At 42.2% G+C, this 27,770-nt stretch overlaps 1 protein-coding gene across 37 annotated transcripts in view; it reads left to right on the top strand.

Annotated features, from left to right (window-relative positions):
* Positions 1 to 27,770, top strand: part of LOC112426759 (uncharacterized) — a 551,288-nt gene that overhangs the window by 202,891 nt on the left and 320,627 nt on the right. For 2 of the 37 annotated variants that reach the window (XM_071097556.1, XM_071097567.1), the window contains one exon: positions 14,269 to 14,411. The exons of 24 other annotated variants lie outside the window; for them this stretch is intronic. In XM_071097556.1, the coding sequence (XP_070953657.1) occupies positions 14,269 to 14,278 (10 nt within the window). In that variant the 3' untranslated portion in view covers positions 14,279 to 14,411. Of the gene's footprint in view, positions 1 to 551; positions 13,095 to 14,268; positions 14,412 to 27,770 lie in introns of those variants that run through there. 11 more of the 37 variants (XM_071097559.1, XM_071097560.1, XM_071097570.1 and 8 more) reach the window with 9 other exon arrangements.

The raw sequence follows: 27,770 nt of genomic DNA, 5'->3' as shown, positions 1-27,770 counted from the left end.
CTGTTTTAAGAACGCTGGTTTGAGGTGCACTGAGATTTAGCAGGGAAGGGTATTTATTACCGTGGACCTGGTGATGAGGACTCCATTGTGCCTTCTCTGAGCTAGAACTTCTCTTTTGAATTGGCTTCATGCTTCAAACTCATGACCTCTCTTACGTTATTGGTTGGCAGGTTTTGTGCAATGGATTTTATCAGTAAGGAACTACATTTAAATCTTGCAGTTAGATAATGTGATTACTTAAGGGGACTTTCACTGTTTTAGGCTGGGACTCCAATCAAATAAATCCCAGGCCCTGCCCAATCCGTGTGCTCAAAATTTTCGAGTTTTCGGTTGTGATGGGTCACCCTTTGTATATTCTTACTGTAGTGCACAATGCAAAATGTATCAAGATAATTGGATTTAGGTGTTCACAGTGCTATTATGGAACATTACTCCTTTTAGTGTGACACGCATTAGGCTCTGTCACTTGTGTCATGCTAGCCTGATTAGCACCTCTTCCTAGGGCTGTACCCTGACTTTTTTTTTTTTTTTTTTTGAGATGGAGTCTCACTGTGTCACTCAGGCTGGAGTGCAGTGGTGCGATCTTGGTTCATTGCAACCTCTGCCTCCTGGGCTCAAGCAGTTCTCCTGCCTCAGCCTCCCTAGTAGCTGGGATCACAGCCACCATGCCTGGCTAATTTTTGTATTTTTAGTAGAGACAGGGTATCACCATGTTGGCCAGCCTGGTCTTGAACTACTGACCTCAAGTGATCTGCCCACCTTGGCCTCCCAAAGTGCTGGGATTACAGGTGTGAGTCACTGCACCCGCCCCCCTGACTCATTTTTAGAGAAGAAATGTTCTGTTTTCTAGAAGCATTTTCTAACGTCTCAAGGGGGCAACCAAAGTTTACTTTCGTTGTTCTTCTGTACGTGTGCCTGGTTTCCTGAAGTCCTTTGCTTGGGAACAACTCACTCAGTGAGACTGCCTGGGGTATTGTAGCCTCAGGTGTTGGTGTTGTAGGGTTTTCTGTGCTTGCCCTTCTGCCACAACCTCTGCAGTTTCTCATTTCCTGCTCTGCTCCCTGAGTCCCAGGTACTGGTTGCTCATTTGGCTTTATTGCCTATCAGAGGCATGGGCAGGTGGCATTGCAACACCTCTGCCTTTGTTTCTTCCTTCTTCCCACGAGGGCTGGGAGAACAGGAGGGAGAGGAGGCAAAGGGGAGCACGGGTGCTGATTGCCCATTAATTTAAACACAGGAGAAGGGTAACTGGAAACAGGCTTCCTTTCTGACCCTACAAAGCCTCTTTTCTCCTCTTTTCTGCTGTAGGCCCTTCATTCCTCTTTCTTGCTTAGGTTCTATATCTTATGGGATTTCTTACTTTAGGTATATAGGGACTCTCTAAAAATGTTTCTATAGGGTGGTCTGGAAACCTAATCGCTGTTTATGATATTGTTTCTTTGTGAAGCTGTCTTATGAGATCTAGATAAATTGCAAACACTCCTTAGGAATATGAACCATCTGCACGTTTTGGTAAGTAAACATATCCTTTGTTTTTGAGTCTTTTTAAATTTGTCTGCACTTCATTTTGGAGTCTAGAGTTGTGACATGTAGTTTTAAAGATATCAGAGGGCACAAAGTGTATTCTTTCCTGGCATTAACTCTCATTTGCCACCTCCCCGCGCTTCTAAGATCTCTACATTTTCCTTTCCGTGGGTATCTTTCAGAGGATCATGTTCTGGTCTTTGGATAATTCTGCTTTTGGAATACAGCATGTGGCTGGGGACTTGCTTTAAAGTGCTATGCAGAGTTTTCTCCTTTTAGAATGCATTTTTTTTTCCCCTTGGTTGACTTCACTAGATACTGCAAACCCAAGAAGAGTCCCATGGTTGCAGATCTGGTATCGATTATCATTAATTCTTCTCTTTATGACTCTGACACTTAAATACACATTTAGAAACAAACCAAATAAACATTAAATGGCATAACTAGATTTTGGACTTGGGTGGTCCAGTGAGTTTCAACATGTGCTTAGTTTAGAAAGGTGGTTATAAAAACACTCCATTTAACTACCCCATTAAATGATTGGAATATATTTTTAAAAATTTTTAAATGCATGAGTTCAGATATTTTTAAAAAGAAACTTGGAATTATTTATAATGTATTCTCGTACAAATTAGCTGAAAAGGGAAAGTACATTTTGCTTATATGGGTGCTTAGTCTCTGTGTTTCAGTTTGGCTGGTTGATGGATTGGTCTCTAGCCGTGTGGCTTTGGTGAAGTCACTCAAGTCTCTGAGCTTTGGTCTCTTCAGTTGTGACAGAGAGTATTTCCCAGTTGATTCCCAGGCTCTCTCCCACTTTGGAAATGCTCGAACTCTGCAATTCTGTGAATTTAAAATTTGATATTTAAAATAATCATGTGAAGCAGAAGATATACTTACTTACTCAGCCATGGAAGTGGGGAGATGGCAAGTTCTGGAATGATCAAAAAAGGTTTAGGAATAGTGTATAATCCTGAACCTTGTCTACAAAGTCAATCCTTCTTTGTTACCGTGTTTATTGAACTGTACGTATGGTTGGGACAATAGATGGGGCATCTGGAAAAAAATATTAAAAAAAAAAAGTATGGGCAGAGACGATGCCTCAGGACCTTAAATGTGTTGTCATACAGTGTTCAGTGATAGTGCTGTTAAATGCAGTGCTCTATGATTCAGCCCTATTAGAAGCATTTTGGATTTGGCCCAATGGTGTTTTGGTGGTTTTTGGATTATGTGTTAGGAGTCAGAGCGTCTAGAGTAGTTCTTGGCATTGGATCATCATGGCGGACAGGAAGCAGGACTAGATTGCAGCTCCAGACAGAGCAGCTTGCGGAAGCTCGCATTGTGAATTTTAGCTCCAGATAGACTGCAAGAAAAAACCAGCCATCCTGAGAGGACCCACAGACCCTCTGAAGGAAGTGGACTGCTCCTGCAGGAGTCAGGAGACACCCTAAATACTGTGAGTGCCCTAACTGTGGAAGTGGGAAAGGGAGACCCTCCTCTCCCAAACACACCCCCACTGGAGCTGAAGGTCTGTTTGTGGGAGAAGTTTCTGACTTTACCTGGAGCTGAGTCAATTTAGAGAGCCGAGTGAAATACAGGGGTAGAGGAAGCAGCAGAAGGGCCCTGGGAGCTCGCTGTGTCCCTTAGCAGGCCATTCCTGCCTGGCACCACAGAGATCCATTGGGAAGGTGACCAGAGGAGGAGCAGGTAAAACTCCACTGGGAGAAGGAACTCTCTAGCCAAACTTTGTAACAATTTGAACAGGACAAGAAGCCTCCTGGTCAGAACTTGGGGGAGAGTGCAAATCTAGTGTATAGACACCACAGGCTGGGGAAGAACCAAGCCTTTTTCTTTTGCAGCTGGGAGGCAGGTAGCCCAGGGCAAGTTTTCAAGCCCGTCGTGCCCTGTACATGGAAACAGACTTGGGGCTATTGGCAGGGGGCGTGATGGGAGTGAGACTGGCCCTTCAGTTTGCGGGGGAGCTGGGTAAGGCCTGTGACTGCCGGCTTTCCCCCACATTCCTGACAACCAGCATGACTCAGCAGAGGGAGCCATAATCCTCCTAGGTACACAACTCCAGTGACCTGGGAATCTCATCCCCATCCCCCACAGCAGCCACAGTAAGACCTGCACATGGAGAGAGTGAGCTCAAACACACCTAGCCCCACCCCTACCTGATGGTCTTTCCCTGCTCACCTTGGTAGCAGAAGACAAAGGACATATAATATTGGGAGTTCTGGGGCCAGTCTCTCTCTACACAACTATAGCTGATGCTGTCTGGAAAATGCCACCTGCTAGCTGGAGGCCAACCAGCAAAAAAACAGAGCATTAAACCACCAAAGCTAAGGACCCCCACAGAGTCCATTGTACACCCCTGCCACTTCCACTGGAACAGGTGCTGGTATCCACGGCTGAGAGACCCATAGACGGTTCACATCACAGGACTCTGTGCAGACAATCCCTAGTACCAGCCCAGAGTCAGGTAGACTTGCTGGGTGGCTAGACCCAGAAGAGAGACAACAATCACTGCAGTGTGGCTCACATGAAGCCACATCCCTAGGAAAAGAGGGAGAGTACTACATCAAGGGAACACTCCGTGGGACAAAAGAATCTGAACAACAGCCTTCAGCCCTAGACCCTCCCTCTGACAGAGCCTACTCAAATTAGAAGGAATGAGAAAGCTAAACTTGGTAATATAATCAAACAAAGCTCTTCAACACCCTCAAAAAAATCACACTAGTTCACCAGCCATGGATCCAAACCAAGAAGAAATCCCTAATTTACCTGAAAAAGAATTCAGGACGTTAGTTATTAAGCTAATCAGGGAGGGGCTAGAGAAAGGTGAAGTCCAATAAATGGAAATCCAAAAAATGATACAAGTGAAGGGAGAAATATTCAAGGAAATATATAGCTTAAAGAAAAAAACAATAAAAAATTCAGGAAACTTTGGACACACTTTTAGAAATGTGAAATGCTGTGGAAAATCTCAGCAATAGAATTGAACTAGTAAAAAAAAGAAATTCAGGACTCCAAGACAAGGTCTTCGAATTAACACAATCCAACAAAGACAAAGAAAAAAGAATAAGAAAATAGGAATAAAGTATCCAAGAAGTCTGGGATTATGTTAAATGACTAAACTTAAGAATAATCAATGTTCCTAAGGAAGAAGATAATTCTAAAAGCTTGGAAAACATATTTAGGGGAATAATTGAGGAAAACTTCCCTGGCCTTGCTAGAGACCTAGACATCCAAATACAAGAAGCAAAAAGAACACCTGGAAAATTTGTTGCAAAAAGATCACCGCCTAGGCACATTGTCATCAGATTATCTAAAGTTAAGACAAAGAAAAGAATCTTAAGAGCTGTGAGACAGATGTACCAGGTAACCTATGAAGGAAAACCTATCAGATTAACAGCAGATTTCTCAGCAGAAACCCTACAAGCTAGAAGGGACTGGGGCCCCATCTTCAACCTCCTCAAACAAAAAATTACCAGCCAAGAATTTTGTATCCAGTGAAACTTAGCATCATATATGAAGGAAAGATATAATTGTTTTCAGACAAACAAATGCTAAGAGAATTCGCCATTACCAAGCCACAACTAAAAGAGCTGCTAAAAGGAGCTCTAAATCTTGAAACAAATCCTGGAAACATATCAAAACAGAACCACCTTAAAGCGTAAATCACACAGGACCTATAAAACAAAAATACATGTAAAAAAGTAAAAACAAAGAACAAAATAGCCAAGTACACAGGCAACAAAAACATAATGAATGCAAGGGCACCCCACATTTAAATACTAACATTGAATGTAAATGGCCTAAATGCTCCACTTAAAAGATACAGAACCCCAGAATAGATAAGAACTCACCAGCCAACTTTCTGCTGAGTTCAGGAGATTCACCCAACACATAAGGACTCATATAAACTTAAAGTAAAGGGGTGGAAAAAGGCATGTCATGCAAATGTACACCAAAAGTGAGCAGGGATAGCTATTTTTACATCAGACAAAACAAATTTTAAAGCAACAGCAGTTAAAAGAGACAAAGAGGGATGTTATATAATGATAAAAGGCCTTGTCCAACAGGAAAATATCACAATCCTAAACATATATGCACCTAATACTGGAGTTTCCAAATTTATAAAACAATTACTGAGACCTAAGAAATGAGATAGACAGCAACACGGTAATAGTGGGGGACTTCAATATTCCAAGGATAGCACTAAACAAATCATCAAGACAAAGTCAACAAGGAAACAGTGGATTTAAACTATACCTTGGAACAAATGGACTTAACAGATATTTACAGAACATTTCATCTGGCAACCACAGAATACACATTTTGTTCAACAACGCATGGGACTTTCTCCAAGACAGATCATATGATAGGCCACAAAACAAGCCTCAATACATTTAAGAAAATTGAAATTATATCAAGCACTCTCTCAGACCACAGTGGAATAAAACTGGAAAATCAACTCCAAAAGGAACCTTCAAAACCATGCAAATACATGGAAATTAAATAACCTGCTCCTGAATGAGCATTGGGTCAAAAATGAAATCAAGATGGAAATTTAAAAAATCTTCGAACTGAATGACAGTAATGACACAACCTATCAAAACCTCTGGGATATAGCAAAGGCAGTGCTAAGAGGAAAGTTCATAGGCCTAAGTGCCACACCAAAAAGACTGAAAGAGTACCAACTGACATTCTAAGGTCACACCTCAAGCAACTAGAGAAACAAGAACAAACCAAACCCAAACCCAGCAGAAGAAAAGAAATTACCAAGATCAGAGCAGAACTAAATGAAATTGAAACAAACAAACAAAAAAAATGCAAAAGATAAATAAAACAAAAAGCTGGTTCTTTAAAAAGATAAATAAAATTGATAGAATAGCAAGATTAACCAAGAATAGAGAAAATCCAAATAACTACACTGAGAAACAAAACAGGAGATATTACAACTGACACCGCTGAAATACGAAAGATCGTTCAAAGCTCCTATGAACACCTTTACGCACATAAACTAGAAAACCTAGAAGAGGTGGACAAATTCCTGGAAAAATACAACCCTCCTGGCTTACATCAGAAAGAATTAGATACCCTGAACAGACCAATAACAAGCAGCGAGACTGAAATGGTAATTAAAAGATTACCAAAAAAAAAAAAGTCCAGGACCAGATAGATTCACAGCAGAATGCTACCAGACATTCAAAGAAGAACTGGTACCCATCCTTTTGACACTATTCCACAAGATAGAGAAAGAAGGAACCCTCCCTAACTCATTTTATGAAGCTAACATCACCCTAATACCAAAACCGGGAAAGGTCGTAACCGTAAAAGAAAACTGCAGACCGATATCCTTGATGAACATTGATGTTAAAATTCTTAACAAAATACTAGCTAACCGAATCCAACAACATATCAAAAAGATAATCCACCATGATCCAAGTGGGTTTCATACCAGGGATACAGGGAAGGTATACATCTGCAAGTCAATAAATGAGATACACCACATAAACCGAATTAAAAACAATCACGCGATCATCTCGATAGATGCAGAAAAAGCATTAGACAAAATCCAGCATCCTTTATGATTAAAACTCTCAGGCCAAGCATGGTGGCTCACGCATGTAATCCCAGCACTTTGGGAGGCCAAGGCAGGTAGATCACCATGTCAGGCGTTCAAGACTGGTCTAGCCAACATAGTGAAACCCCATCTCTGGTAAAAAGACAAAAAAATTAGCCGGGTGTGGTGGCGTGTGCCTGTAATCCCAGCTACTCGGGAAGCTGAGGCAGGGGAATCGTGTGAACCCAGGAGGCAGAGGTTGCAGTGAGCCAAGATTGCACCATTGCACTCCAGCACAGGTGACAGTGCGAGATTCCCTATCAAACAAACAAACAAAAAACTCTCAGCAAAATCGCCCGTACAAGGGACATACTTTAATGTAATAAAAGCCATCGTGACAAACCAATAGCCAGCATAATACTGAATGGGGAAGAGTTGAAAGCATTCCCTCTGAGAACTGGAACAAGGCAAGAATGCCCACTCTCACCACTTCTCTTCAACGTAGTACTGGAAGTCCTGGCCAGAGCAATCAGAAAACAGAAATAAAGGGTATCCAAATTGGTGAAGAGGAAGTCAAACTGTCACTGTTTGCTGACGATATGATCATACCTTGAAAACCCTAAGGACTCCTCTGGAAAGCTCCTAAAACTGATAAAAGGATTCAGCAAGGCCTGGCGCGGTGGTTCACGCCTGTAATCCCAGCACTTTGGGAGGCCGAGGCAGGTGGATCATGAGGTCAAGAGATTGAGACCATCCTGGCCAACATGGTGAAACCCTGTCTCTACCCAAAATGTAAAAATTAGCTGGGCATGGTGGCATGCGCCTGTAGTCCCAGCTGCTCAGGAGGCTAAGGCAGGAAAATCACTTGAACCTGGGATGCGGAGTTTGCATGAGCCTAAATTGCGCCACTGCACTTCAGCCTGGCGTCAGAGTAAGACTCCGTCTAAGAAAAAAAAGCAGCAAAGTTTCCAGATACAGGATTAATGTGCACACATCAGTAGCTCTTCTATACACCAACAGTGACCAAGCAGAGAATAAAATCAAGAACTCAATCCCTTTTACAATAGCTGCAACAAAACAAAACAAAACTTAGGAATATACCTAACCAAGGAGTTGAAAGACCTGTACAAGGAAAACTACAGAACACTGCTGAAAGAAATCATACACAACACAAACAAATGGAAACACATCCCATGCTCATGGATGGATAGAATCAATACTGTGAAATGACCATATTGCCAAAAGCAATCTGCAAATTCAATGCAATCTCTGTCAAAATACCACCATCATTCTTCACAGAATTAGAAAAAACAATTCTAAAATTCATATGGAACCAAATAAGAGTGCACACAGCCAAAGCAACACTAAGCAAAAAGAACAAATCTGGGCTGGGTGCTTACGCCTGTAATCCTACCTCTTTGGGAGGCTGAGGCAGTTGGAACACTAGAGGTCAGAAGTTCAAGACCAGCCTGGCCACCATGGCGAAACCCCCATCACTACTAAAAATACAAAAATTAGCTGGGCGTGGTGGCGGGCGCCTGTAATCCCAGCTACTTGGGAAACTGAGGCAGGAGAATTGCTTGAACCCAGGAGGTGTAGGTTGCAGTGATCAGAGATCGCACCACTGTACTCCAGCCTGGGTGACAGAGTGAAACTCCATCTCAAAAACAAAAAACAAATGACAGAACAAAACAAAACAAAAAAACAAGAACAAATCTGGAGGCATCATACTACCTGATTTCAAACTATACTATAAGGCCATAGTCACTAAAACAACAACATGGTACTGGTATAAAAATAGGCACATAGACCAATGGAACAAAATAGAGAACCCGGAAATAAACACAAATACTTTACAGCCAACTGATCTTTGACAAAGCAAACAAAAACATAAAGTGGAGAAAGGGCACCCTTTTCAACAAATGGTGCTGGCATAATTGGCTAGCCACATGTAGGAGAAGAAACTGGATCCTCATCTCTCACCCTATACAAAAATCAGCTCAAGATGGATTAAGAACTTAAACCTAAGACCTGAAACTATAAAAATTCTAGAAGATAACATTGGAAAAACCCTTCTAGATGTTGGCTGAGGCAAGGATTTCATGACCAAGAACCCAAAAGCAAATGCAATAAAAACAAAGATAAATAGCTGGGACCTAATTAAATGAAAGAGCTTTTGCATGGCAAAAGGAACAGTCAGCAGAGTAAACAGACAACCCACAAAGTGGGAGAAAATCTTCACAATCTATACATCTGACAAAAAGCTAATATCCAGAATCTACAATGAACTCAAACAAATCAGTAAGAAGAAAACAAACAATACCATAAAAAAGTGGGCTAAGGACATGAATAGACAACTCTCAAAAGAAGATATATAAATGGCCAACAAACATGAAAAAATGCTAAACGTCACTAATGATCAGGGAAATGCAAATCAAAACCACAATGGATACCACCTTACTCCTGCAAGAATGGCCATAATCAAAACAAACAAACAAACAAACAAAAAACAAAAACAGCAGATGTTGGCATGGATGCGGTGAACAGGGAATACTTCTACACTGCTGTTGGGAATGTAAACTAATACAGCCACTATGGAAAACAGTGTGGAGATTCCTTAAATAACTAAAAGTAGAGCTACCATTTGATCCAGCAGTCCCACTACTGGGTATCTACCAAGAGGAAAAGAAGTCATTATTTGAAAAAGATACTTGCACACACATGTTTCTAATGGCACAATTCATAATAGGAAAATCATGGAACCAACCCAAACACCCATCAATCAATGAGTGAATAAAGAAACTGTGGTATATATATACAATGGAATGCTATGCAGCCATTAAAAAGGAATGAACTAATAGCATTTGCAGTGACCTAGATGAGACTGGAGACTATTATTCTAAGGGAAGTAACTCAGGAATGGAAAACCAAACATCTTATGTTCTCACTGATATGTGGGAGTTAAACCATGAAGAACATAAAGGCATAAAAATGATACAAAGGTCTTTGGGGAATTGGGGGGAAGAGTGGGAGGAGGGTGAGAGATAAAAGACTAAAAATATGGTGCAGTGTATACTGCTTGGGTGATACGTGCATCAAAATCTCACAAATCACCACTAAAGAACTTACTCATGTAACCAAATAATACCTGTACCCCATTAACTTATGGGAAAAAAAACAGAGTAATTCTTTTACTCCTTATAAGTTGACATTTTGCATGTAACTCCCCAGGAGAGAGAGAGTACTTCTTCTTTTCATTTTTGTTTCTCTTTTATGTCTTTACATGATTGTCTTTGTTCTCTTTCTCTATGATCCATTCTATCTTTTTTTTGGTTTGTTTTTTGAGAAGGAGTCTTGCTGTGTTGTCTAGGCTGAAGTGCAATGGTGCAATCTCGGCTCACTGCAACCTCTGCCTCCTAGGTTCAAGCAATTCTTCTGCCTCAGCCTCCCAAGTAGCTGGGATTATAGATGTCCATCACCATGTCCAGCTAATTTTTTGTACTTTTTTTTTTGTTTTTAATTTCTTCAAGAGATGGAGTTTCACTCTTGTTGCCCAGGCTGGGGTGCAATGGTGTGATCTTGGCTCACTACAAACTCTGCCTCCTGGGTTCAAGCGATTCTCCTGCCTCAGCCTCCCCAGTAGCTGGGATAACAGGTATGTGCCACCATACCTGGGTAATTTTGTATTTTTAGAAGAGATGGGGTTTCTCCATGTTGGTCAGGATGCTCTTGAACTCCTGACCTCAGGTGATCTGCCCACCTCAACCTCCCGAAATGCTGGGATTACAATAGGTGTGAGCCACCACACCCGACCTTTTTCATATTTTTAGTAGACACAGGGTTTCACCATGTTGGCCAGGCTGGTCTCGAACTCCTGGCCTGAAGTGATCTGCTCATCTTGAACTCCCAAAGTGCTGGGATTACAGGTGTAAGCCACTGTGCCTGGCCAATCCATTGTCTCTTGTGATCCATTTCCCACAGCAAAGAGGTTTTTGGAGGTGATTAGTTGTCCTAGGTTACTTCCATTGAGGGTTCTTAACTGGTTTCCTTGAGTAAGAATTATAGATTAGGTGGTGATCTCATGAAACCATTGTAGAGGGGGTGGTTATACAGTGAACAAATATGTTAAATGTTAAATAAACTTGGCACTTTAACTTAGGTGTTCTCAAAATCAGATCTTGACTGTTATTTAAGTCTGGTTCCTGCAAGCAGAGCCTGGGGCAAGCCATTTGGATTTGTCACAGAGGTAGCCTTTGGGCAGATGCTAATGGCACATGAAGAAAGAGTGACCACAGTGTTTTATGTAGGTTCCTTTGATCATTCTTAACTGGTTTTTTAATATTATACCAACATTTAATCAGAAACCAACATAATTCTCAGTACTCTAACTCTGGGAATCATCTCTATATTCCAGCCCTAAAACCTACAGTGGAAGATTGGCTGTTTTGCCAGTATCTCATGTAAGAAACTCTTCCTTGAGAAAAACTATAGCAGTGAAGCCTTAGGATTTCTTCCTGTTTATCCCAGGATGCTGAGGGAATTCGGGAATAATATCTTTCAGTATCTCAGAACCCTACACAGTGCCTCTTTTCTTAGTGTAGTCTTTCAGTTGGATTGGGTTTCTGAGGCCCCTGTAGGAATCTTCCTTTGGAGTCTTTATAAACCAGATAGCATCTAATTGATGAGAGAAGCCAGAGAATACGGTAAACCTTGTCCCTTCTGTCTTACTGTACTATATCCATCTATACCGATTTTTTAGGTTTAAGTTGTTTTAAACTCTAAATGTAGAGTAAACATTAAAGTGTGTGTTTTACTGTTCACACTTAGCAATGGTAAATTGTTAAGAGAATAAAAAAACATAAGCAACACATAAACCCTACCTTTTAGTAATAGGCTGGTAAAGTGTCATTAAATCCTTAGAAATCAGACAGACATGGGCAAAATTCAAGATATTGTGAGTACCTTGTTAGGATAATCGTAGTAGGGACTTCTGTCTGCCTATATCTATCCTGATTTTCTTTTTTCTTTTTCTTTCCTTTTTTTTTTTTTTTTTGAGACAGAGTCTCGCTCAGTCTCCCAGTCTGTAGTGCAGTGGCACCATCTTGGCTCACTGCAACCTCTGCCTCCCAGGTTCAAGTGATTCTGCCTCAGCCTCCCTAGTAGCTGGGATCACAGGCATGCACCACCAAGCCTGGCTAATTTTTTTTGTATTTTTAGTACAGACATGGTTTCACCGTGTTGGCCAGGCTGGTCTCAAACGCTTGGCCTCAAGTGATCCACCCGCCTTGGCCTCCCAAAGTTTTAGGATTACAGGTGTGAGCCACCATACCCAGCCCTGATTTTCTCTTTGTGGATGGTTGGGCTGTTTAAGAAACACGGGTTTTTTTTTTTACTGTCTCCACTTAGAACCTTGTTGTTTAGGTCTTTTTCTATGAGTTCCATAGGCATATTTTTGCCATGATACTTGCTTGGACTTGATATTTCTAGGCTTCTCGAGGATTTATCATTCTATCATCTAGGCATCCTGCCTTCTGATCATTCTCCTTGCTGCTTCCATGCTGGAAGTGATGCTAGAGGCACAGGTCTGTGCAATTATTTCTACACCATAGGTGCACGGGGTGCTTAATGGCAGAGCCTGTATTTGTCAGTTGGTGGTTTAGACAAGTTACAGGTAAAACACTATGAAAGCCTGTGTCTAGATTCTTATCTCTCTTTCTCTAGCGGAATCAAACAGACAGAAATGAAGTTGAATGCTGGGAAGTCTTTGTTTAAAAAAGTAGATGTTGTTGTCTAGAATCACAGAGACACTCAGAAGGAATTGGGACTGGATGTGGAGGAAAGACATCATAAAACTTTACATTAAAAGCCAAAGGTGTGAAGTTAGGTCTAGTCAAAAGTGTTAATTCTGAAAGACCAACACACATCATCCTGGACTGTGAAGGTGTGCCTTCTGTAAGTTAAATGGAATGAGATCTTCTTCAGTGCACCTGATGTCTTGGGAAGGGTGAGTTGAGGCATGGTAGATGTGAAACATGATCTCATTATAAATGTTCCCGTTTGTTTTATGTGTTCAGTTTGTTTTGTGCTATCTAGATAGGAAATCTAAAGGCTGAGAAACTGTCTGCTGTAGACATGGCAGTGATTCTTTGATACGAAATAGTTGGAGGGGATCCGAGTGATTGCGTGACTTATTTTTAGACAATACAGGGACTCCTTTGCAAAGGGAGGAGTTGGGAAGAATAGACATGTTAGGAACCAAGTTAGCCTGGAGTTTTCTCTGGTTGCCTGAAGCTCGAAAAAAATTGGAAGAAGAAATTACTCAATGAGAACTCACACAAACCTGCTTCTCCAATTATGCCTGAGTGGCCATGTCAGATCTGTGAACCTCTCAGCTTGCTTCTTAACAAACCCATCGTTTTACAAGGAAGATGATCTGGGTTAGAGGAATTACTAATTATGTTTCAGCTCACAAATTCCTCTTTACTATCACCCCTTTAGCCCCATGTAAACTCTGTTAGGGTTTGGTTAAGTGTAGAAACTGATATCTAAGCAAGAGTAAGAAGATGAAGTCACTTATCTCGAAATTTCTTTAAACCTTTAATTATTGTAAACAAAAGATCTGGTCTCTTTGGAGCTGGTAGTAATGTCTTAGTTTTGTGGCTGTTAGTTTTTCGACTCTATCAGATTGAGTCATTGTTTGACTTGAAGATCTAGAATAACATATCATCTATAAAGAAATGATTACAGTAATTGATCTTGATACTGCCTCCTCCTAATTGTATTTATATAATTATCTAAAAGGGTTTTTAATAGAATTACTGCAACAAGCCTGAAAAAGTCTGTGCTAAGTGGTAGCACCTTGAAACAGGATCATTATGATCCCGCCTTCAAGGGGCTTTTGGATTTATCTAGCCTGCTATATGGCTGAGTACTAGACTCAGTTACCCCATTCCTCAGCAAAAGAAACTACAGAAGTTTGAGGGAATATCAAACTCTTGGCGCACAATTTACATTTAGTAAACACTTGATAGGCAGTTGGTAGTGGGTGGCAGCATTTGCAGATGAATTCTGAAGTAGATGGTGAATGATGCTGAGATTTTATTTACCAGTCCCGGCTGACACTGCCTGGGCTCACATGATAAGATCCTGGTAGGATAGCATTTATTCTTCTTTTGCAGACTCAGCTAAGAGGACTTTGCAGTTGAGTCTGAATCTTGATCCATGTAGTCCATCCCCAGTGGTGCTATTTAGAAGGCCTTTTGTTGTCTGAGGGAAGTTGTCTTCCTGGCCTTACTACCGAATCTTGGCAAAGGATCAATGGGTAAGCCCCATCCTCCTAAGATCTCATATAACATAACTGGTATCAGGACACTGATTACATGCAAGCAGTTCCCACACGAAGAGCTTTAAAATTGAGATTTTTCTTTGAAATTTAAAAGAAGGTGGAATAAAAATGTGCTTGCTTTCCAACATAGATCGATTAGCTGGCACGGAGAGAACACTGGCCTTTGAAATCTATAGGCATCCTGTTGCAGGCCTGACCCAGCTGACCCTGGGAGATTAGTAATGGTCTGTGCAGCCTGCTCTGTCAGCAAGTCTGGCAGGGCGTGCACAGATGGTGCCAGTTGGAGAAAATCACTGCCGAACAGTGCACTAAAGCCTCCGCCTTGGCCATTCTGCCTCGGAGGAGGAGCCGAGAGTGAGACTGGGTGGTTTACAGACATGTTCCTGCCAAATGCCTTGGAAGAGACCTCAGAGGATGCCAGTCCGGGTTTAGGATGCATTTGCTGATTATTACTTAAGTAATGTTTTCTTGTCATAGCTTAGGCCTTCCTGAGTTGTTGGGCATCTGGGATTTTTACAGGGTCTGTGGCCTTGGGGTTGTTCTGAAAGGGAATTTGAAATGAGAACTGATCTCATTCCAAACAGTCAAGCATAATGCAATACTTGTTTTCCTAGAGTCAATCAGCCTAGGGAAAATGCGAGTAGGCTGGAGTGGGGAGGAGGAGGAGTTTGAGAGTTTGAGTAATCAACTTAACCCGGGGTAAAAAGAATTTTATTATAGAAAGCAGCACACATGACCTCTGTCCTTCCAGCTGCCACCAGTTTCTGGGTTGTCGAGTGATACCCTGAAAGTTTACAGTCAACACTCCTCGTGTGGGGTCAGTCCTAGAAATGGTGACGCTGCTCTCCAAAGATAGGAAAGAAAAGGACCTCATTCCATTGAGCTATTGACTGAAATATTTTCTCAACAAAGTTGAACTGAGCTGAAACTGTAAGCCTGTTCTTCCTAATTAGACATTTTATTCTTTGAAAATTCTACTTGGAGTTGCGTTGAAAAGTCAAAGTTAAGGAAATGCATCTTTCTAAAATACTTCCATCTGAGCTGTACTTCAACAGTTTGAGGACAGGCTGAAAATATATTAATGTTGAATGAAAGATGTGAGGGTGTCTGGGTGTCTGTAATTACAGAGGGTAACTGGATCAGTGAGTGGACTTTTCCCATTCCCACCTTTTTTGGTATTCTTCCTACTACAACTTTGTCTTTTAAGTCTCCAGGTTAGTTCTGGCATTGTAGCTCGTTACTGTTTAACAGACTTGTTTCATTCCTTTTGTGTTGTTTTATGAAATGTGGTGGTGTTTCATTCTGGAAGAATTTTCCTTGGAGATGCTGCTGCTGTGAAATGTGAACTTCTCTTTTAGGTTCTTGAATGACTGTCCCCTACCCAAAGATACAAAGAAACCAATCCTGTTCAATGCACTCTAGTGCTTTTGAAATTGGGGTATGGGAACATGCCCTGGAGGAAGAGCTGAGAGAATGAACAGGGCATTTGCCAACCTCACACAGTGAGTGCAGACTGACACGTACAGCAATACTTGCTGGAATCTGGAAGAGAGAGATAGAAAGCATACTTAAATCAGACAGAAGTCTATCTTTTCTTGTTTAATAGAGCGTAGCTCAGGCATGATAGCTTTATCGACAAGATGGGAGGCCGAAGAAAGGAGAGAAGTCAAGGATGACTCAAAATGTGAGTTAGGAGAAAGCAGTGGGTACTGAAATACTTTGGCAAGAGGAAGATGAGGAGTTCGGTTTTAAGTAGTTCGTTTTTGAAATGTCCATTAGGTCTTTGGATATCCGGGTCTGGGTTTGATCAGAGAAGTCTGAGATGGAGATAGTAATTTGGGAGTTGCTGACACACAGCTGGTGATGAAGCCACAAGTGAGTAAGGTAGCACAGAGAACGAAGAGAAATGGGAGTGGATGAAATTCAGTATAGAACTAAAAGAACACTGTGATTTCTCTCCTGCGCTGGTATTTGAACAATGATATGTATTTGCCTAGTAGAAGACAAATAACAAAAACGACTTGGTGATCGTGTGTGGATCACGCTTGTTATATCTTTGATAGGGAAATTCAAAATGGTCTTTGAAAATGTAGAAATAAATTCTTGAGAATGACCCTGAAGTAGATTTTTGGAGTGCTTTGGTCCGTTTCACAGATGCTTTACCATTTGAAGTAGATGCCAAAACAAACGAGAAGATAGATAGCTCAGGGTTTGTAGTACATGAAGCCAGCATCTGCTAGTTTATTTAGTAGCAGGAGCAGGAAGAGCAGAGGGAGAAGAGTGCAGCAGCCGCCAAGAATAAAACCTGGTCAAGAGGCCACATCAGCCCAGCTTGGCAGACAGGCCTGGTGGCTTTGGTAATTATACTGGTGCCTGCTGTATGTGGGCCTTTTCCACTGAGTTTAAAAAAGGCTTTCCTCTAACTACCAGGTCTCCCAGCAGTTGGGCCACTTTTGCCCTTGGTGGTTTTTCCCTGTGGAATCTTTGTCGTGTCTGTGCTCCGTGGCTGTGTTTGCTGACTCCAGGGTAATACCCTTGGCCCTGCTGTTTCATGTGGCTCCTGCCTGTCTCCCCCTCCTGACTGAGCTCATAGAAGGTTTGTGAGGACATGCCCTTCGGGAAGAGCCCAGGAGAAACCACATGACTGTATGGCTAGACCAGCACACGTGGACTTTACCGAAGCCTTGTCTTTTTCTTTTTCTCCACCTCCCTCCCTTTTTAATCTGTTAGTACTTTTGACATAAATAATATGTAACTGACTCAGATCTATAGAAATATCATGGTGATGAGGGACCATTAGCACTGAGACTTCCTTTGGGTTAATAATTTCATTATGGGTAGAACTCCCTTTTGACACTCACTTTTTTTTTTTTTAAATTTTTTTTTTGAGATGGAGTTTTGCTCTTGTTGTTCGGGCTGGAGTGCAATGGCACAATCTTGGCTCACTGCAACTTCCACCTCCTGGGTTCAAGCGATTCTTCTGCCTCAGCCTCCCAAGTGGCTAGGCTAATTTTTTGTATTTAGTAGAGACAGGATTTCCCATGTTGGTCACGCTGGTCTCGAACTCCTGACCTCAGATAATCCACCCGACTTGGCCTCCCAAAGTGTTGGAATTACAGGCATGAGTCATTGCACCCGGCCTTGACACCCACATTTGCCACCAATTCTATTTTAAGTATTCTAACTCTGATAATGATATAGGAAGAAAACATACTTTAAAACTGTAGGGAAATCAATCCCAAAAAGAATTCCATGCTTCTTCCTATGTATACTTCCACTATCTGTAGTCCCAAAGTACATCTCCAAGAGGCATTTTTGTTTCTGTCCACCTTGGGGGTGTTGCTCGTATCACTTTATGGGAGGAGAGATCCATAGGTACCAGTTAATAATGTATTTTGGGCCTCTTGTTATTTGTATGATTCTTCAGAAGGGGTCATAGAGTACATTGAGACCAGGGTATCCTAAATACGTGCAGTTGGAAACACTTCTGGCATTTGTTGAAGTTTTTGTTGTTGTTGTTTTAAAACTCCACGCTGCTATTCTTAAGTTTGTTTTCTCTTTTTGCTCCCATCAGTGTTTTCTTTTTTAAAATATTCATCCACAGTCTCCTTTATATAAATATCAGATAGTAATAAATAGTTAGGTTTAGTCTCTCTTTTCTTCCCCCTGCCTGTCATGTACTAACTACTATGCTGCCTCCTGGACTCAAAGACGAGTAAGAAATGGTCTCTGTCCCAAGGAACTTAGAGTCCAGTGGTGGTGGTTGCAGGGGGTTGGTGGGGGTGGGTGGACATAAATAGGTGCTTTTAGTGCAGTATGATATGGGCTATGGGAGTATAACTAAGCCATTCTTGGCAGGGACTGAAATCAGGGGCCACTTTTGAGAAAATGCTCTGGCTGGATCTTAAGGAATGGCCTGGAGTTAATCTTTTTTTTTTTTTTTTTTAAGACGGAGTCTCACTCGGTCGCCCAGGCTGGAGTGCAGTGGTGCGATCTTGGCTCACTGCAAGCTCCACCTCCCGGGTTCACGCCATTCTCCTGCCTCAGTGTCCTGAGTAGCTGGGACTACAGGTGCCCGCCACCCACCTGGCTACTTTTTTGTATTTTTAGTACAGACAGGGTTTCACTGTGTTAGCCAGGATGGAGTTAATCTTATCTAGGAAATAGGGCTTGTTTCCTAGCCAGAGGGGTGATCTGGGACTTGACCATCATGCGGTAGGGCGATAGCTACAATAGTTTGGTATTGCTGGGTTATAAGGGGGTAGGGGTCAAGTGCTGGAAGACAAGGCTGCAGAGCAAAGCCAAGATCAGGTCTTAGACTAAGCGTCATGTATGTAGCTGGCAACGTGTATTCAACAGTAGACTCCTTTTCCAGCTATGTGGAGTCTGGAAGGAATTGGAGAGTGGGAAGAGATGTGCAGTAGGGAATCCAGTTAAGTGGTTATTGCCAAATGGATGAAAGATGAGGGCCTGCTGGGTGTCATGGCTCACACCTGTGATCCCAGCACTTTGGGAGGCCGAGGCGAGTGGGTCACCGGAGGTCAGGAGTTGGGGACTAGCCTGACCAACATGGCAAAACCCCATCTCTACTAAATTAGCTGGGCGTGGTGGCACATGCCTGTAATCCCAGCTACTTGGGAGGCTGAGGCAGGAGAATTGCTTGAACCCAGGAGGCGGAGGTTGCAGTGAGCCAAGGTTGCGCCATTGCACTCCAGCCTGGGCGACAGAGTGAGACTCCGTTTCAAAAAAAAAAAAAAGAATCCGGGCGCCTGTAATCCCAGCACTTTGGGAGGCCGAGGCAGGTGGATCATCTGAGGTTGGGAGTTTGAGACCAGCCTGACCAACATGGAGAACCCCTGTCTATACTAAAAATACATTAGCCGGGCATGGTGGCGGGCCCCTGTAATCCCAGCTACTCGGGAAGCTGAGACAGGAGAATCGCTTGAACCCAAGAGGCAGAGGTTGCGGTGAGCCAAGATTGTGCCATCGCACTGCAGCCTGGACAACAAGAGTGAAAACTCCGTCTAAAAAAAAAAAAAAAAGGTGAAGGTCTGAATGGAGGCAGGTGTAGGCAGTGGGGATAGTCAGGAGGAGACGGATATGAGGAATATTTGGAGATTAACTCACAGGACTTTGTAATGGTTGTGATGTGGCAGTTATGGTGTAGTGTGTGTAGGGGGTGGTAGCAGGTGAGGGTTAGGGCTCTTAATTTTCTAGCTGAAATGATTAGATAAACGTTACCAGCTAGGATTGGAAACAAGGGAGGAAGGGGGTTAGGAGGTAGGGATACCGATTGCGAGTTTGTTCCATTAACACATTTCTTAAACATTTCTTCAACTCTTAAACTGCACCTATGGTCATGTTTTACTTCTCCCTCATAAAAGTTAAGGTGGCCGGGCATGGTGGTGCTAACACTTGTAATCCCAACACTTTGGGAGGCCGAGGTGGGCGGATCACTCGAGACCAGCCTGGCCAACACGGAGAAACCCCATTTCTACTAAAAATACAAAAAATCAGGTGGGCGTGGTGGGGTGCGCCTGTAGTTCCAGCTACTCAGGAGGCTGAGGCAGGAGAATCGCATGAACCTGGAAGGCAGAGGTTGCAGTGAGCCGAGATCACACCATTGCACTCCAGCCTGGGTGACAGAGCAAGACTCTGTCTCAAAAACACACACACACACACACACAAAAACCAGTTACGGTATATGAAGGTATATGTTCAGGCTAGGCAGTAGCTATTTTGAAAACTCAGGACTAAAGGAATTCCTGGGAGTATGTATAGGATGATTAGAGTTGCAGTGTCCATTGTCATGCAGTAGGATATCTTGGAGAGGTAGGTACACAATGGTGAGCCATCAGCAGGCAGCATTTCCAGCAGCTGGAGGAATAAGGGTCTTGGTCCTAAGTGGTTATCTGGATGGTGAACAACCGCTGCCTCTACACGTGGCCTGCAAGACTGTATATAGCTTGCCTTCTTACTATACCACCTCTGGGATATCATTCCTACTCTTTTCCTCTTTGCTTACTTTACTGTAGCCAGGTTGTCTTTTTTTGCAAATATTGTTTGAACATGTACAAGCAAACATGCTTTAGTTTCAGGCTTCTGTACTTGCTATCTGATTGTCTAGCGTTTTCCTTCCTTTCTGTTCAAATGCCACCTTTAATAGAGGCCTCACTGAGTGATTAAATATAATACACCCTGCCTTCAAACTCTCTCTATTCCTTTATCCTGCTTTTCTTCATGAAACGCATCCCTCTGACGTTGCATAAACATTTAGTTGGGTTTTTGCCTATGTTGCTGGTGGGAATGTGAACTGTGGGAGGGTAGGGACTGCACACCATTAGTGTATTATTTGATTGTGTATCTTCAGGGGTTTTGAAAGTTGTTCTTGGAGAAGGTATCCTGTAAAGTTGTGCTTTGCTTTAGAAAAAGTTAACATAGAAAGATATTCTTTTATTTTTATTTTGAGACAGAGTCTCACTTTGTTGCCCAGGCTGGAGTGCAGTGGTGTGATCTCAGCTCACAGAAACCTCCACCTCCCGGGTTCACATGATTCTCATGCCTCAGCCTCTCCAGTAGCTGGGATTACAGGCATGTGCCACCATGCCTGGCTAATTTTTGTGTTTTTAGTAGAGATGGGGTTTGGCCATGTTGGCCAAGCTGGTCTTGAACTCCTGGCTTCAAGAGAGCCGCCCGCATTGTCCTCCCAAAGTGCTGGGATTACAGGCATGAGCCACTGCACCCAGCCCAAAGATTTAAGATTGCTAGTGAATGGCCGGGCGCGGTGGCTTACACCTGTAATACCAGTACTTTGGGAGGCCGAGGCGGGTGGATCACGAGATCAGGAGATCGAGACCATCCTGGCTAACACGGTGAAACCCCATCCCTACTAAAACCACAAAAAATTAGCCGGGTGTGGTGGTGGGCGTCTGTAGTCCCAGCTACTCAGGAGGCTGAGGCAGGAGAATGGCGTGAACCCGGGAGGCGGAAGTTGCAGTGAGCCTAGATCACGCCACTGCACTCCAGCCTGGGCGACAGAGTGAGACTCTGTCTCCAAAAAAAAAAAAAAAAGATTGCTAGTGTAATATAAACGAAGGTAGTAGTTGATATTATGTACTGCTTATTGTGGGACTGTTAGATTGGTGTCTTCACCCAGAGCATTTTGCATGTAACGAGATTTACAGCAAAGACCATCTATGTATCTGTGTTTTCAGCACTGCGTCTATTGTGAAAAATAATGTAAATGAATTGAAATGAATTGGACCTTTTAAGGGTGTGCTGGTTTGCCATTACAATATACTCTTATCATTGGACAAACTTCAATTGAAATAAATATGTATTTATCTGAAGGCAGAAATTATGCTTTATCATTAATAATTCAGAAGAGTTTTCAGTTAAGCATTAACAACATCATTGCCTTTGGCTGTGATCTGACTGCTTGAACTCATAGTAGTGTCAAATTGTTTTCCTCAATGAAGATAAAATTAAACTCTGGATAACCAGAACTCAGAAATCTCAACTCTTTAATCAGCATATGCTCCTTTGAGCATATCTCTTATAAGAAAGAGATATGTAATTGTAAAACTTATCAAGGATTTAACATTTTTGAAGTGTTCTTTCCTGGAGTTATCCTGGGATCTGTATCCATTTGGCCCAGTGTCCTATGACAGCATCATCTGTAGGACATTAAATATTCTGGTTCCAAACATGACCTTGCAGAATTTGAAAATCCCTTGTCATCAAAGAAATATTAAATTATGTTCATTACATGCAAACATGGACTAATTAATGTATATCCTAAAGATGTCAGCGAAAACTATAGAAAGGCTTCCTTTCATTGGGTGGGAGATTTAATTGGCTGATCTATACTGTCCCTGCTAATGCTGAGATTCTCTGATTCCCTCACCTCTTACCCCACTCAGAAGGCTCACAGTATAAATGGGTTTCTGGTTAACTTTTAGTGAATCAGTAGTTCGATTTATCAAAACACCTCATTCAGTCGAGGTGTCCAAGTAATATGTTTAGTGCATGTACTTTTCTCAGAAGAATCTTCATAAAATATAGTGATTGTAGACAAGAGAATGAGTCTTTTTGATTTCCTAGAGCAATAGTGGATGCTTCTCCACATTGCAAGTCAACATAGTGTGATTCTTTAGGCTCCCAGTGGTGTCGAAGTTACTTTTGTTACTTGGCATGCTTCCTTTATTGCATGTGTGTGTGTGTGTGTGTGTGTGTGTGTGTGTGTAAAAACCAATAACAGTGGTGTTACTTTTGGAGATTTTTATCTACATGTATTTTTTACTCTATTAATTTTGCTATGGAAGTAATGTGTTTCCATCTAACATACATCTTGTAGGCCAGTATCACTCTCAGTACTTCACATTTACCCCTAATTTTTTTTTGTTAAAGGCATGTTTCCACCTCAGACGCTAATTATTAAAATCACATGATTTGCCAGATAAACATAACCAAGTAGTGTCATTTGAGCAACAAATCAATGAGCAAATATTGATGCAACACACATTCCACATGAGCATGACACCATCTGGGGTTCTGTACATGATTTGTAAAGGAAGACACAGAGTGTCTCTGCCTTTAAATGGCTCAAAGTCAAATTAGTGGGAGACTATGGAGAAAATGCAGAAAATCTTAATGAAAACTCTTAAACCAATTTTCACAGTTGCTAACATAGCAGTGTGGTCATTCACTGAGTATTTGCTGAGTGCCCTGCTACAAGTTGGAAGGCGTACTGAGGGCTGGGGGTGCTTGGGGATGTGACGCAGTCCTGGTCCTCTGGGAGTTTACAGAATGGAGTTTACCATCTTTGACCGCACAGTTAGTAAGATGAAATGATCATCTTTAGTAATCCATAAATGTGAATACAGTAATTATGTTGATTACTCCTAGGTAAATTGTCTGGACGGTCTAATATCTGACTATTGTAGAAAGAGTAGTTTTCATTGCTAGGTACTGGTGAATTTGCTTGTGGATCTCTAAATTGTAGTGTGTGTGTATGAGAGAGAGAGAGACAGAGAGAAAGAGAGAGTGAGAGAGCGAGCGAGAATGTCTCTAGTAAATCATGTTGGATTTGGGAGTTCTGTATATTTCCAATTCTATTTTCAGCCTATATCTTTTCTTGTAGATGGTATAATGCAGTTAGAGCATGACTGCTGACTTTGTAGTTCATAGTTCTAGTTTTAAGTTTGACTTTGCAACTTACCAGCTGCATGCAATTAGGCAAATAACATAAAGTCCTCGAGCCTGCACTTAGGCATCTATAAAGAAAACATAATAAGAAACCCTCACCTAACTATGCCACCTGTTATATGAGGGCTCAAATGAGACAATAAAAATAAAATGAGAGGCTGGGTGCGGTGGCTCACGCCTGTAATCCCAGCACTTTGGGAGGCCAAGGCTGGTGGATCACGAGGTCAGGAGATCGAGACCATCCGGGCTAACACGGTAAAACCCTGTCTCTACTAAAAACACAAAAACAAAATTAGCTGGGCATGGTGGCGGGCGCCTGTAGTCCCAACTACTAGGGAGGCTGAGGCGGGAGAATGGCGTGAACCCAGGAGGCGGAGCTTGCAGTGAGCCGAGATCGCGCCACTGCACTCCAGCCTGGCCGACAGAGCGAGACTCTGTCTCTAAAATAAAATAAAATAAAATAAAATAAAATAAAATAAAATAAGGGCCGGGAGCAATGGCTCATGCCTGTAATCCCAGCACTTTTGGAGGCCAAGGCGGGGTGGATCACTTGAAGCCAGGAGTTCGAGACCAGCCTGGGCAACACAATGAAACCTCGTCTCTATTAAAAATACAAAAATTAGCTGGGTGTGGTGGTGGGTGCCTGTAATCCCAGGTACTCAGGAGGCTGAGGCATGAGAATTGCTTGAACCCAGGAAGCAGAGGTTGCAGTGAGCCGAGAACACACCACTGTTCTCCAGCCTGGGCAATAGAGCGAGACCCTGTCTCCAAAAAAATAAATAAATAAATAAAATAAAAAAGTGAAATGAAAGGATTTAGAAAATTATAAATACTCTACGGAAATAGTAATGAGTGGTGCTGAAAGACTGGTTCTCATTAAATACCTCTTCTGTGAAAGAGGTGTTTCTATGAAACATGGTTTTCAGTGTTTGAAGATAATTTAGGCTGCATCCAAGGGTAAGTTATAGTTTGTGGGCTTAATAGTAGTATGATGGAAATGTAAGGGTTCTGGCTCGTCCTTTGACATTTATCATTGATAAAGGGAAATCCATGTGTCAAGTGATAATTCTAGGACTCTAAATTTCACTTGCAAATCAGGCTTAGACTTAACTTTCACAATTTGAAAGAATTATGTAAAGGCTGGCCATGTGCGTGTTTTCTTTTTGTTTCACTGAGTAAAGTTTCCAGCCCATCAAGAAGATGTTGTTGGCGCTCTAATGTTCATTCATTTTTGTAGACACCACTTGAATGGAAGCTCATGTTCATGCTGCCATATGTTTTGTTCACTGCTGTAACCCCAATGCCTAGATAAAGGCCTGGTCACGAACAGATGCCCAATGGATTTTTCTTAAATTAATGACCGTGTTGAGGGACTGTTGTGCTTTAGGCACTCTGCAAGGCATTTGGAAATATTGGAAAAGTACATTAAGGGTATGTGACCTGAAGAACCCCAAAATTGAGCAGGGAGAAAAAAAATAAACAGCAAATGACAATTGTTTAACAAGTGAGGAGTTGTGGGGACCTGGATGTGGGGAAGGATTGCAGTCAGGAAGACTTCCTGGAGGTGGTGGTGACAATTATGTTCCATGTAATCTGTTCTTCTTCGAAGGGCATTGGGGACAGTGGGAGTGCTTAGCTCTCTTCACAGGCAATAAGAGAGTTCTTTGTCTGGAGGAAATTTAGGAACAATAGACCCCGCATGATGGTTCATGCCTGTAATCCCAGCACTTTTGGCAGCCAAGGTGGGTGGATCACGAAGTCAGGAGTTCGAGACCAACCTGACCAACCCTGTCTCTATTAAAAATACAAAAATTAGCCGGGCATGATGGTGCGTGCCTGTAGTCCCAGCTACTGAGGAGGCTGAGGCAGGAGAATTGCTTGAACACCGCAGGCAGAGGTTGCAGTGAGCCTGAGATCACGCTCCAGCCTGGGTGACAGAGCGAGACTCAGTCTGAAATAAAAAAAAGAACAGTAATAAAATTGACTATTAAAGTCAGTCTATGCTTTTATTATCCCTATGCAGGGGATAATTCTGAAGTAAGACCGTGATAAAACACTCCTGGCTGGGCGCGGTAGCTCATGCCTGCAATTCCAGCACTTTGGGAGGCTGAGGCGGGTGGATCGCCTGAGGTAAGGCGTTCGAGACCAGCCTGGCCAACATGGTGAAACCCCATCTCTACTAAAAATACAAAAATTAGCCGGGCATGGTGGCAGGCATCTGTAATCCCAGCTACTTGGAAGGCTGAGGCAGGAGAATCGTTTGAACCTGGGATGCAGAGGTTGCAGTGAGCTGAGATTGTGCCATTGCACTCCGGCGACAAGAGCTAGACTTCGTCTCAAAAAAAAAAAAATAAAATAAAATAAAACACTCCTTTCCCCAATCCCTTTGAGATACTTGCAGAGGCAATCATCTCTTTGAAAGTAGAGACTTTGCAGGCACAGTGGCTCATGCCTGTAATCTCAGCACTTTGGGAGGCTGAGGTGGGTGAATCACAAGGTCAGGAGTTTGAGACCAGCCTGGCCAACATGGTGAAACCCCATCTCTACTAAAAATACAAAAAATTAGGCCGGGCGTGGTGGCAGGTGCCTGTAATCCCAGCACTTTGGGAGGCTGAGGCAGGCAGATCACTTGAGGTCAGGAGTGCATGACCAGCCTGGCCCACATGGTAAAACCCCATCTCTAATAAATAAATAAATAAATAAATAAATAATTAGCCAGGTGTAGTGGCGGGTGGCTGTAATCCCAGCTACTCAGGAGGCTGAGGCAGGAGAATTGCTTGATCCCAGGAGGTGGAGGCTGGAGTGAGCTGAGATGGTACTACTGCACTCCAGCCCAGGCGACAGAGTGAGACTCTTGTCTCAAAAAGAAAAAGAAAAAAAAAAAAAAAAAGGCCCAGTGCAGTGGCTCACAGTGGTAATCCCAGCATTTTGGGAGGCCGAGGTGGGTGGATCACCTGAGGTCAGGAGTTCAAGACCAGCCTGACCAACATGGAGAAACCCCGTCTCTACTGAGAATACAAAATTAGCCAGGCGTGGTGGCACATGCCTGTAATCCCAGCTACTTGGGAGGCTGAGGCAGGAGAATCGCTTGAACCCAGGAGGTCGAGGTTGCGGTGAGATCATACCACTGCACTCCAGCCTGGGCAATAAGAGCGAAACTCCATCTCAAAAACAAACAAACAAACAAACAAACAAACAAAAAAACAAATGGTAGAGCCTTCTGGCTTGGTAATAATTTTACAGATGTGTTAGATGTGTTGTATTAAACAAAACGAAACACTGAAACAACCTTAACTGTGAATACACATACAATCCAAGATAACCCCAAGAAAAAAGAAAATATGTTTTTTGTAACTCTCAGAAGTTTAGAAAAGCTTTTCTTTTCTCATTCTTTCAAAGCAAGATGATCTTTTTAAACATCTGCTGCATCTTAAAATTGATACTTTCTTGGGTCAGTCTCATGTACCATCACACTTCTATTATCAAAGAATGACCTTTCATTTGTTGAAAGATAATTTTTGTGAAAAATTGATGTTGAATTCTACCATGTGCCTTTTCAGTGTCCTAGTCTGATCTACCAGGGGATTATTGTTATATAGTTCTTTTATTCCTAGACTTAAACAAAACAAAAACCTTTCTTGTACCAGCCAACTGTGTCCCAAAATTTATAGCTCAGTGCTCATCATTCTCTGTTGAAATTTTATCTTCTCAGTGTTGTGCAATATTTTGGATGTTGTCCATATTATAGGCTAGTCAGGATCTGCCACCTTGCTATTTTTCAGGTATGTAGAAGGAGGTGGAAAATTAGTCTTAATACCTAAATCAAACAAAAAGTCAGTTTATGAAAGTTCTGAATTCCTTAGGATAAATTTTTGTTCTTTGAAGGCTATGACTTACCAAATGGTACCTAATGCTGTGTGGATAGCCATGCTCACCAAAGTAGCTTATTTACCCGGCAGGATTGAGACCATTGATTTTTGTAGAGTAAGTCATAACAGCTTATTAACATTCCATTATGCTGAGCATAGAACTAATAGGAGAACATCTATGAGGTCAGGGATCAGAAGTAGACTTCAGAACGTATTATTCAAAAAAAAGGATGCGATGGAGAACATTTACAGAGGCCTG

Source organism: Macaca nemestrina, chromosome 5 (genome assembly GCF_043159975.1).
Source record: "Macaca nemestrina isolate mMacNem1 chromosome 5, mMacNem.hap1, whole genome shotgun sequence".
NCBI classification, from domain to species: domain Eukaryota; kingdom Metazoa; phylum Chordata; class Mammalia; order Primates; family Cercopithecidae; genus Macaca; species Macaca nemestrina.
The sequence above is the reverse complement of the archived record's forward strand: the minus strand, read 5'-3'. Positions and strand labels throughout refer to the sequence as shown.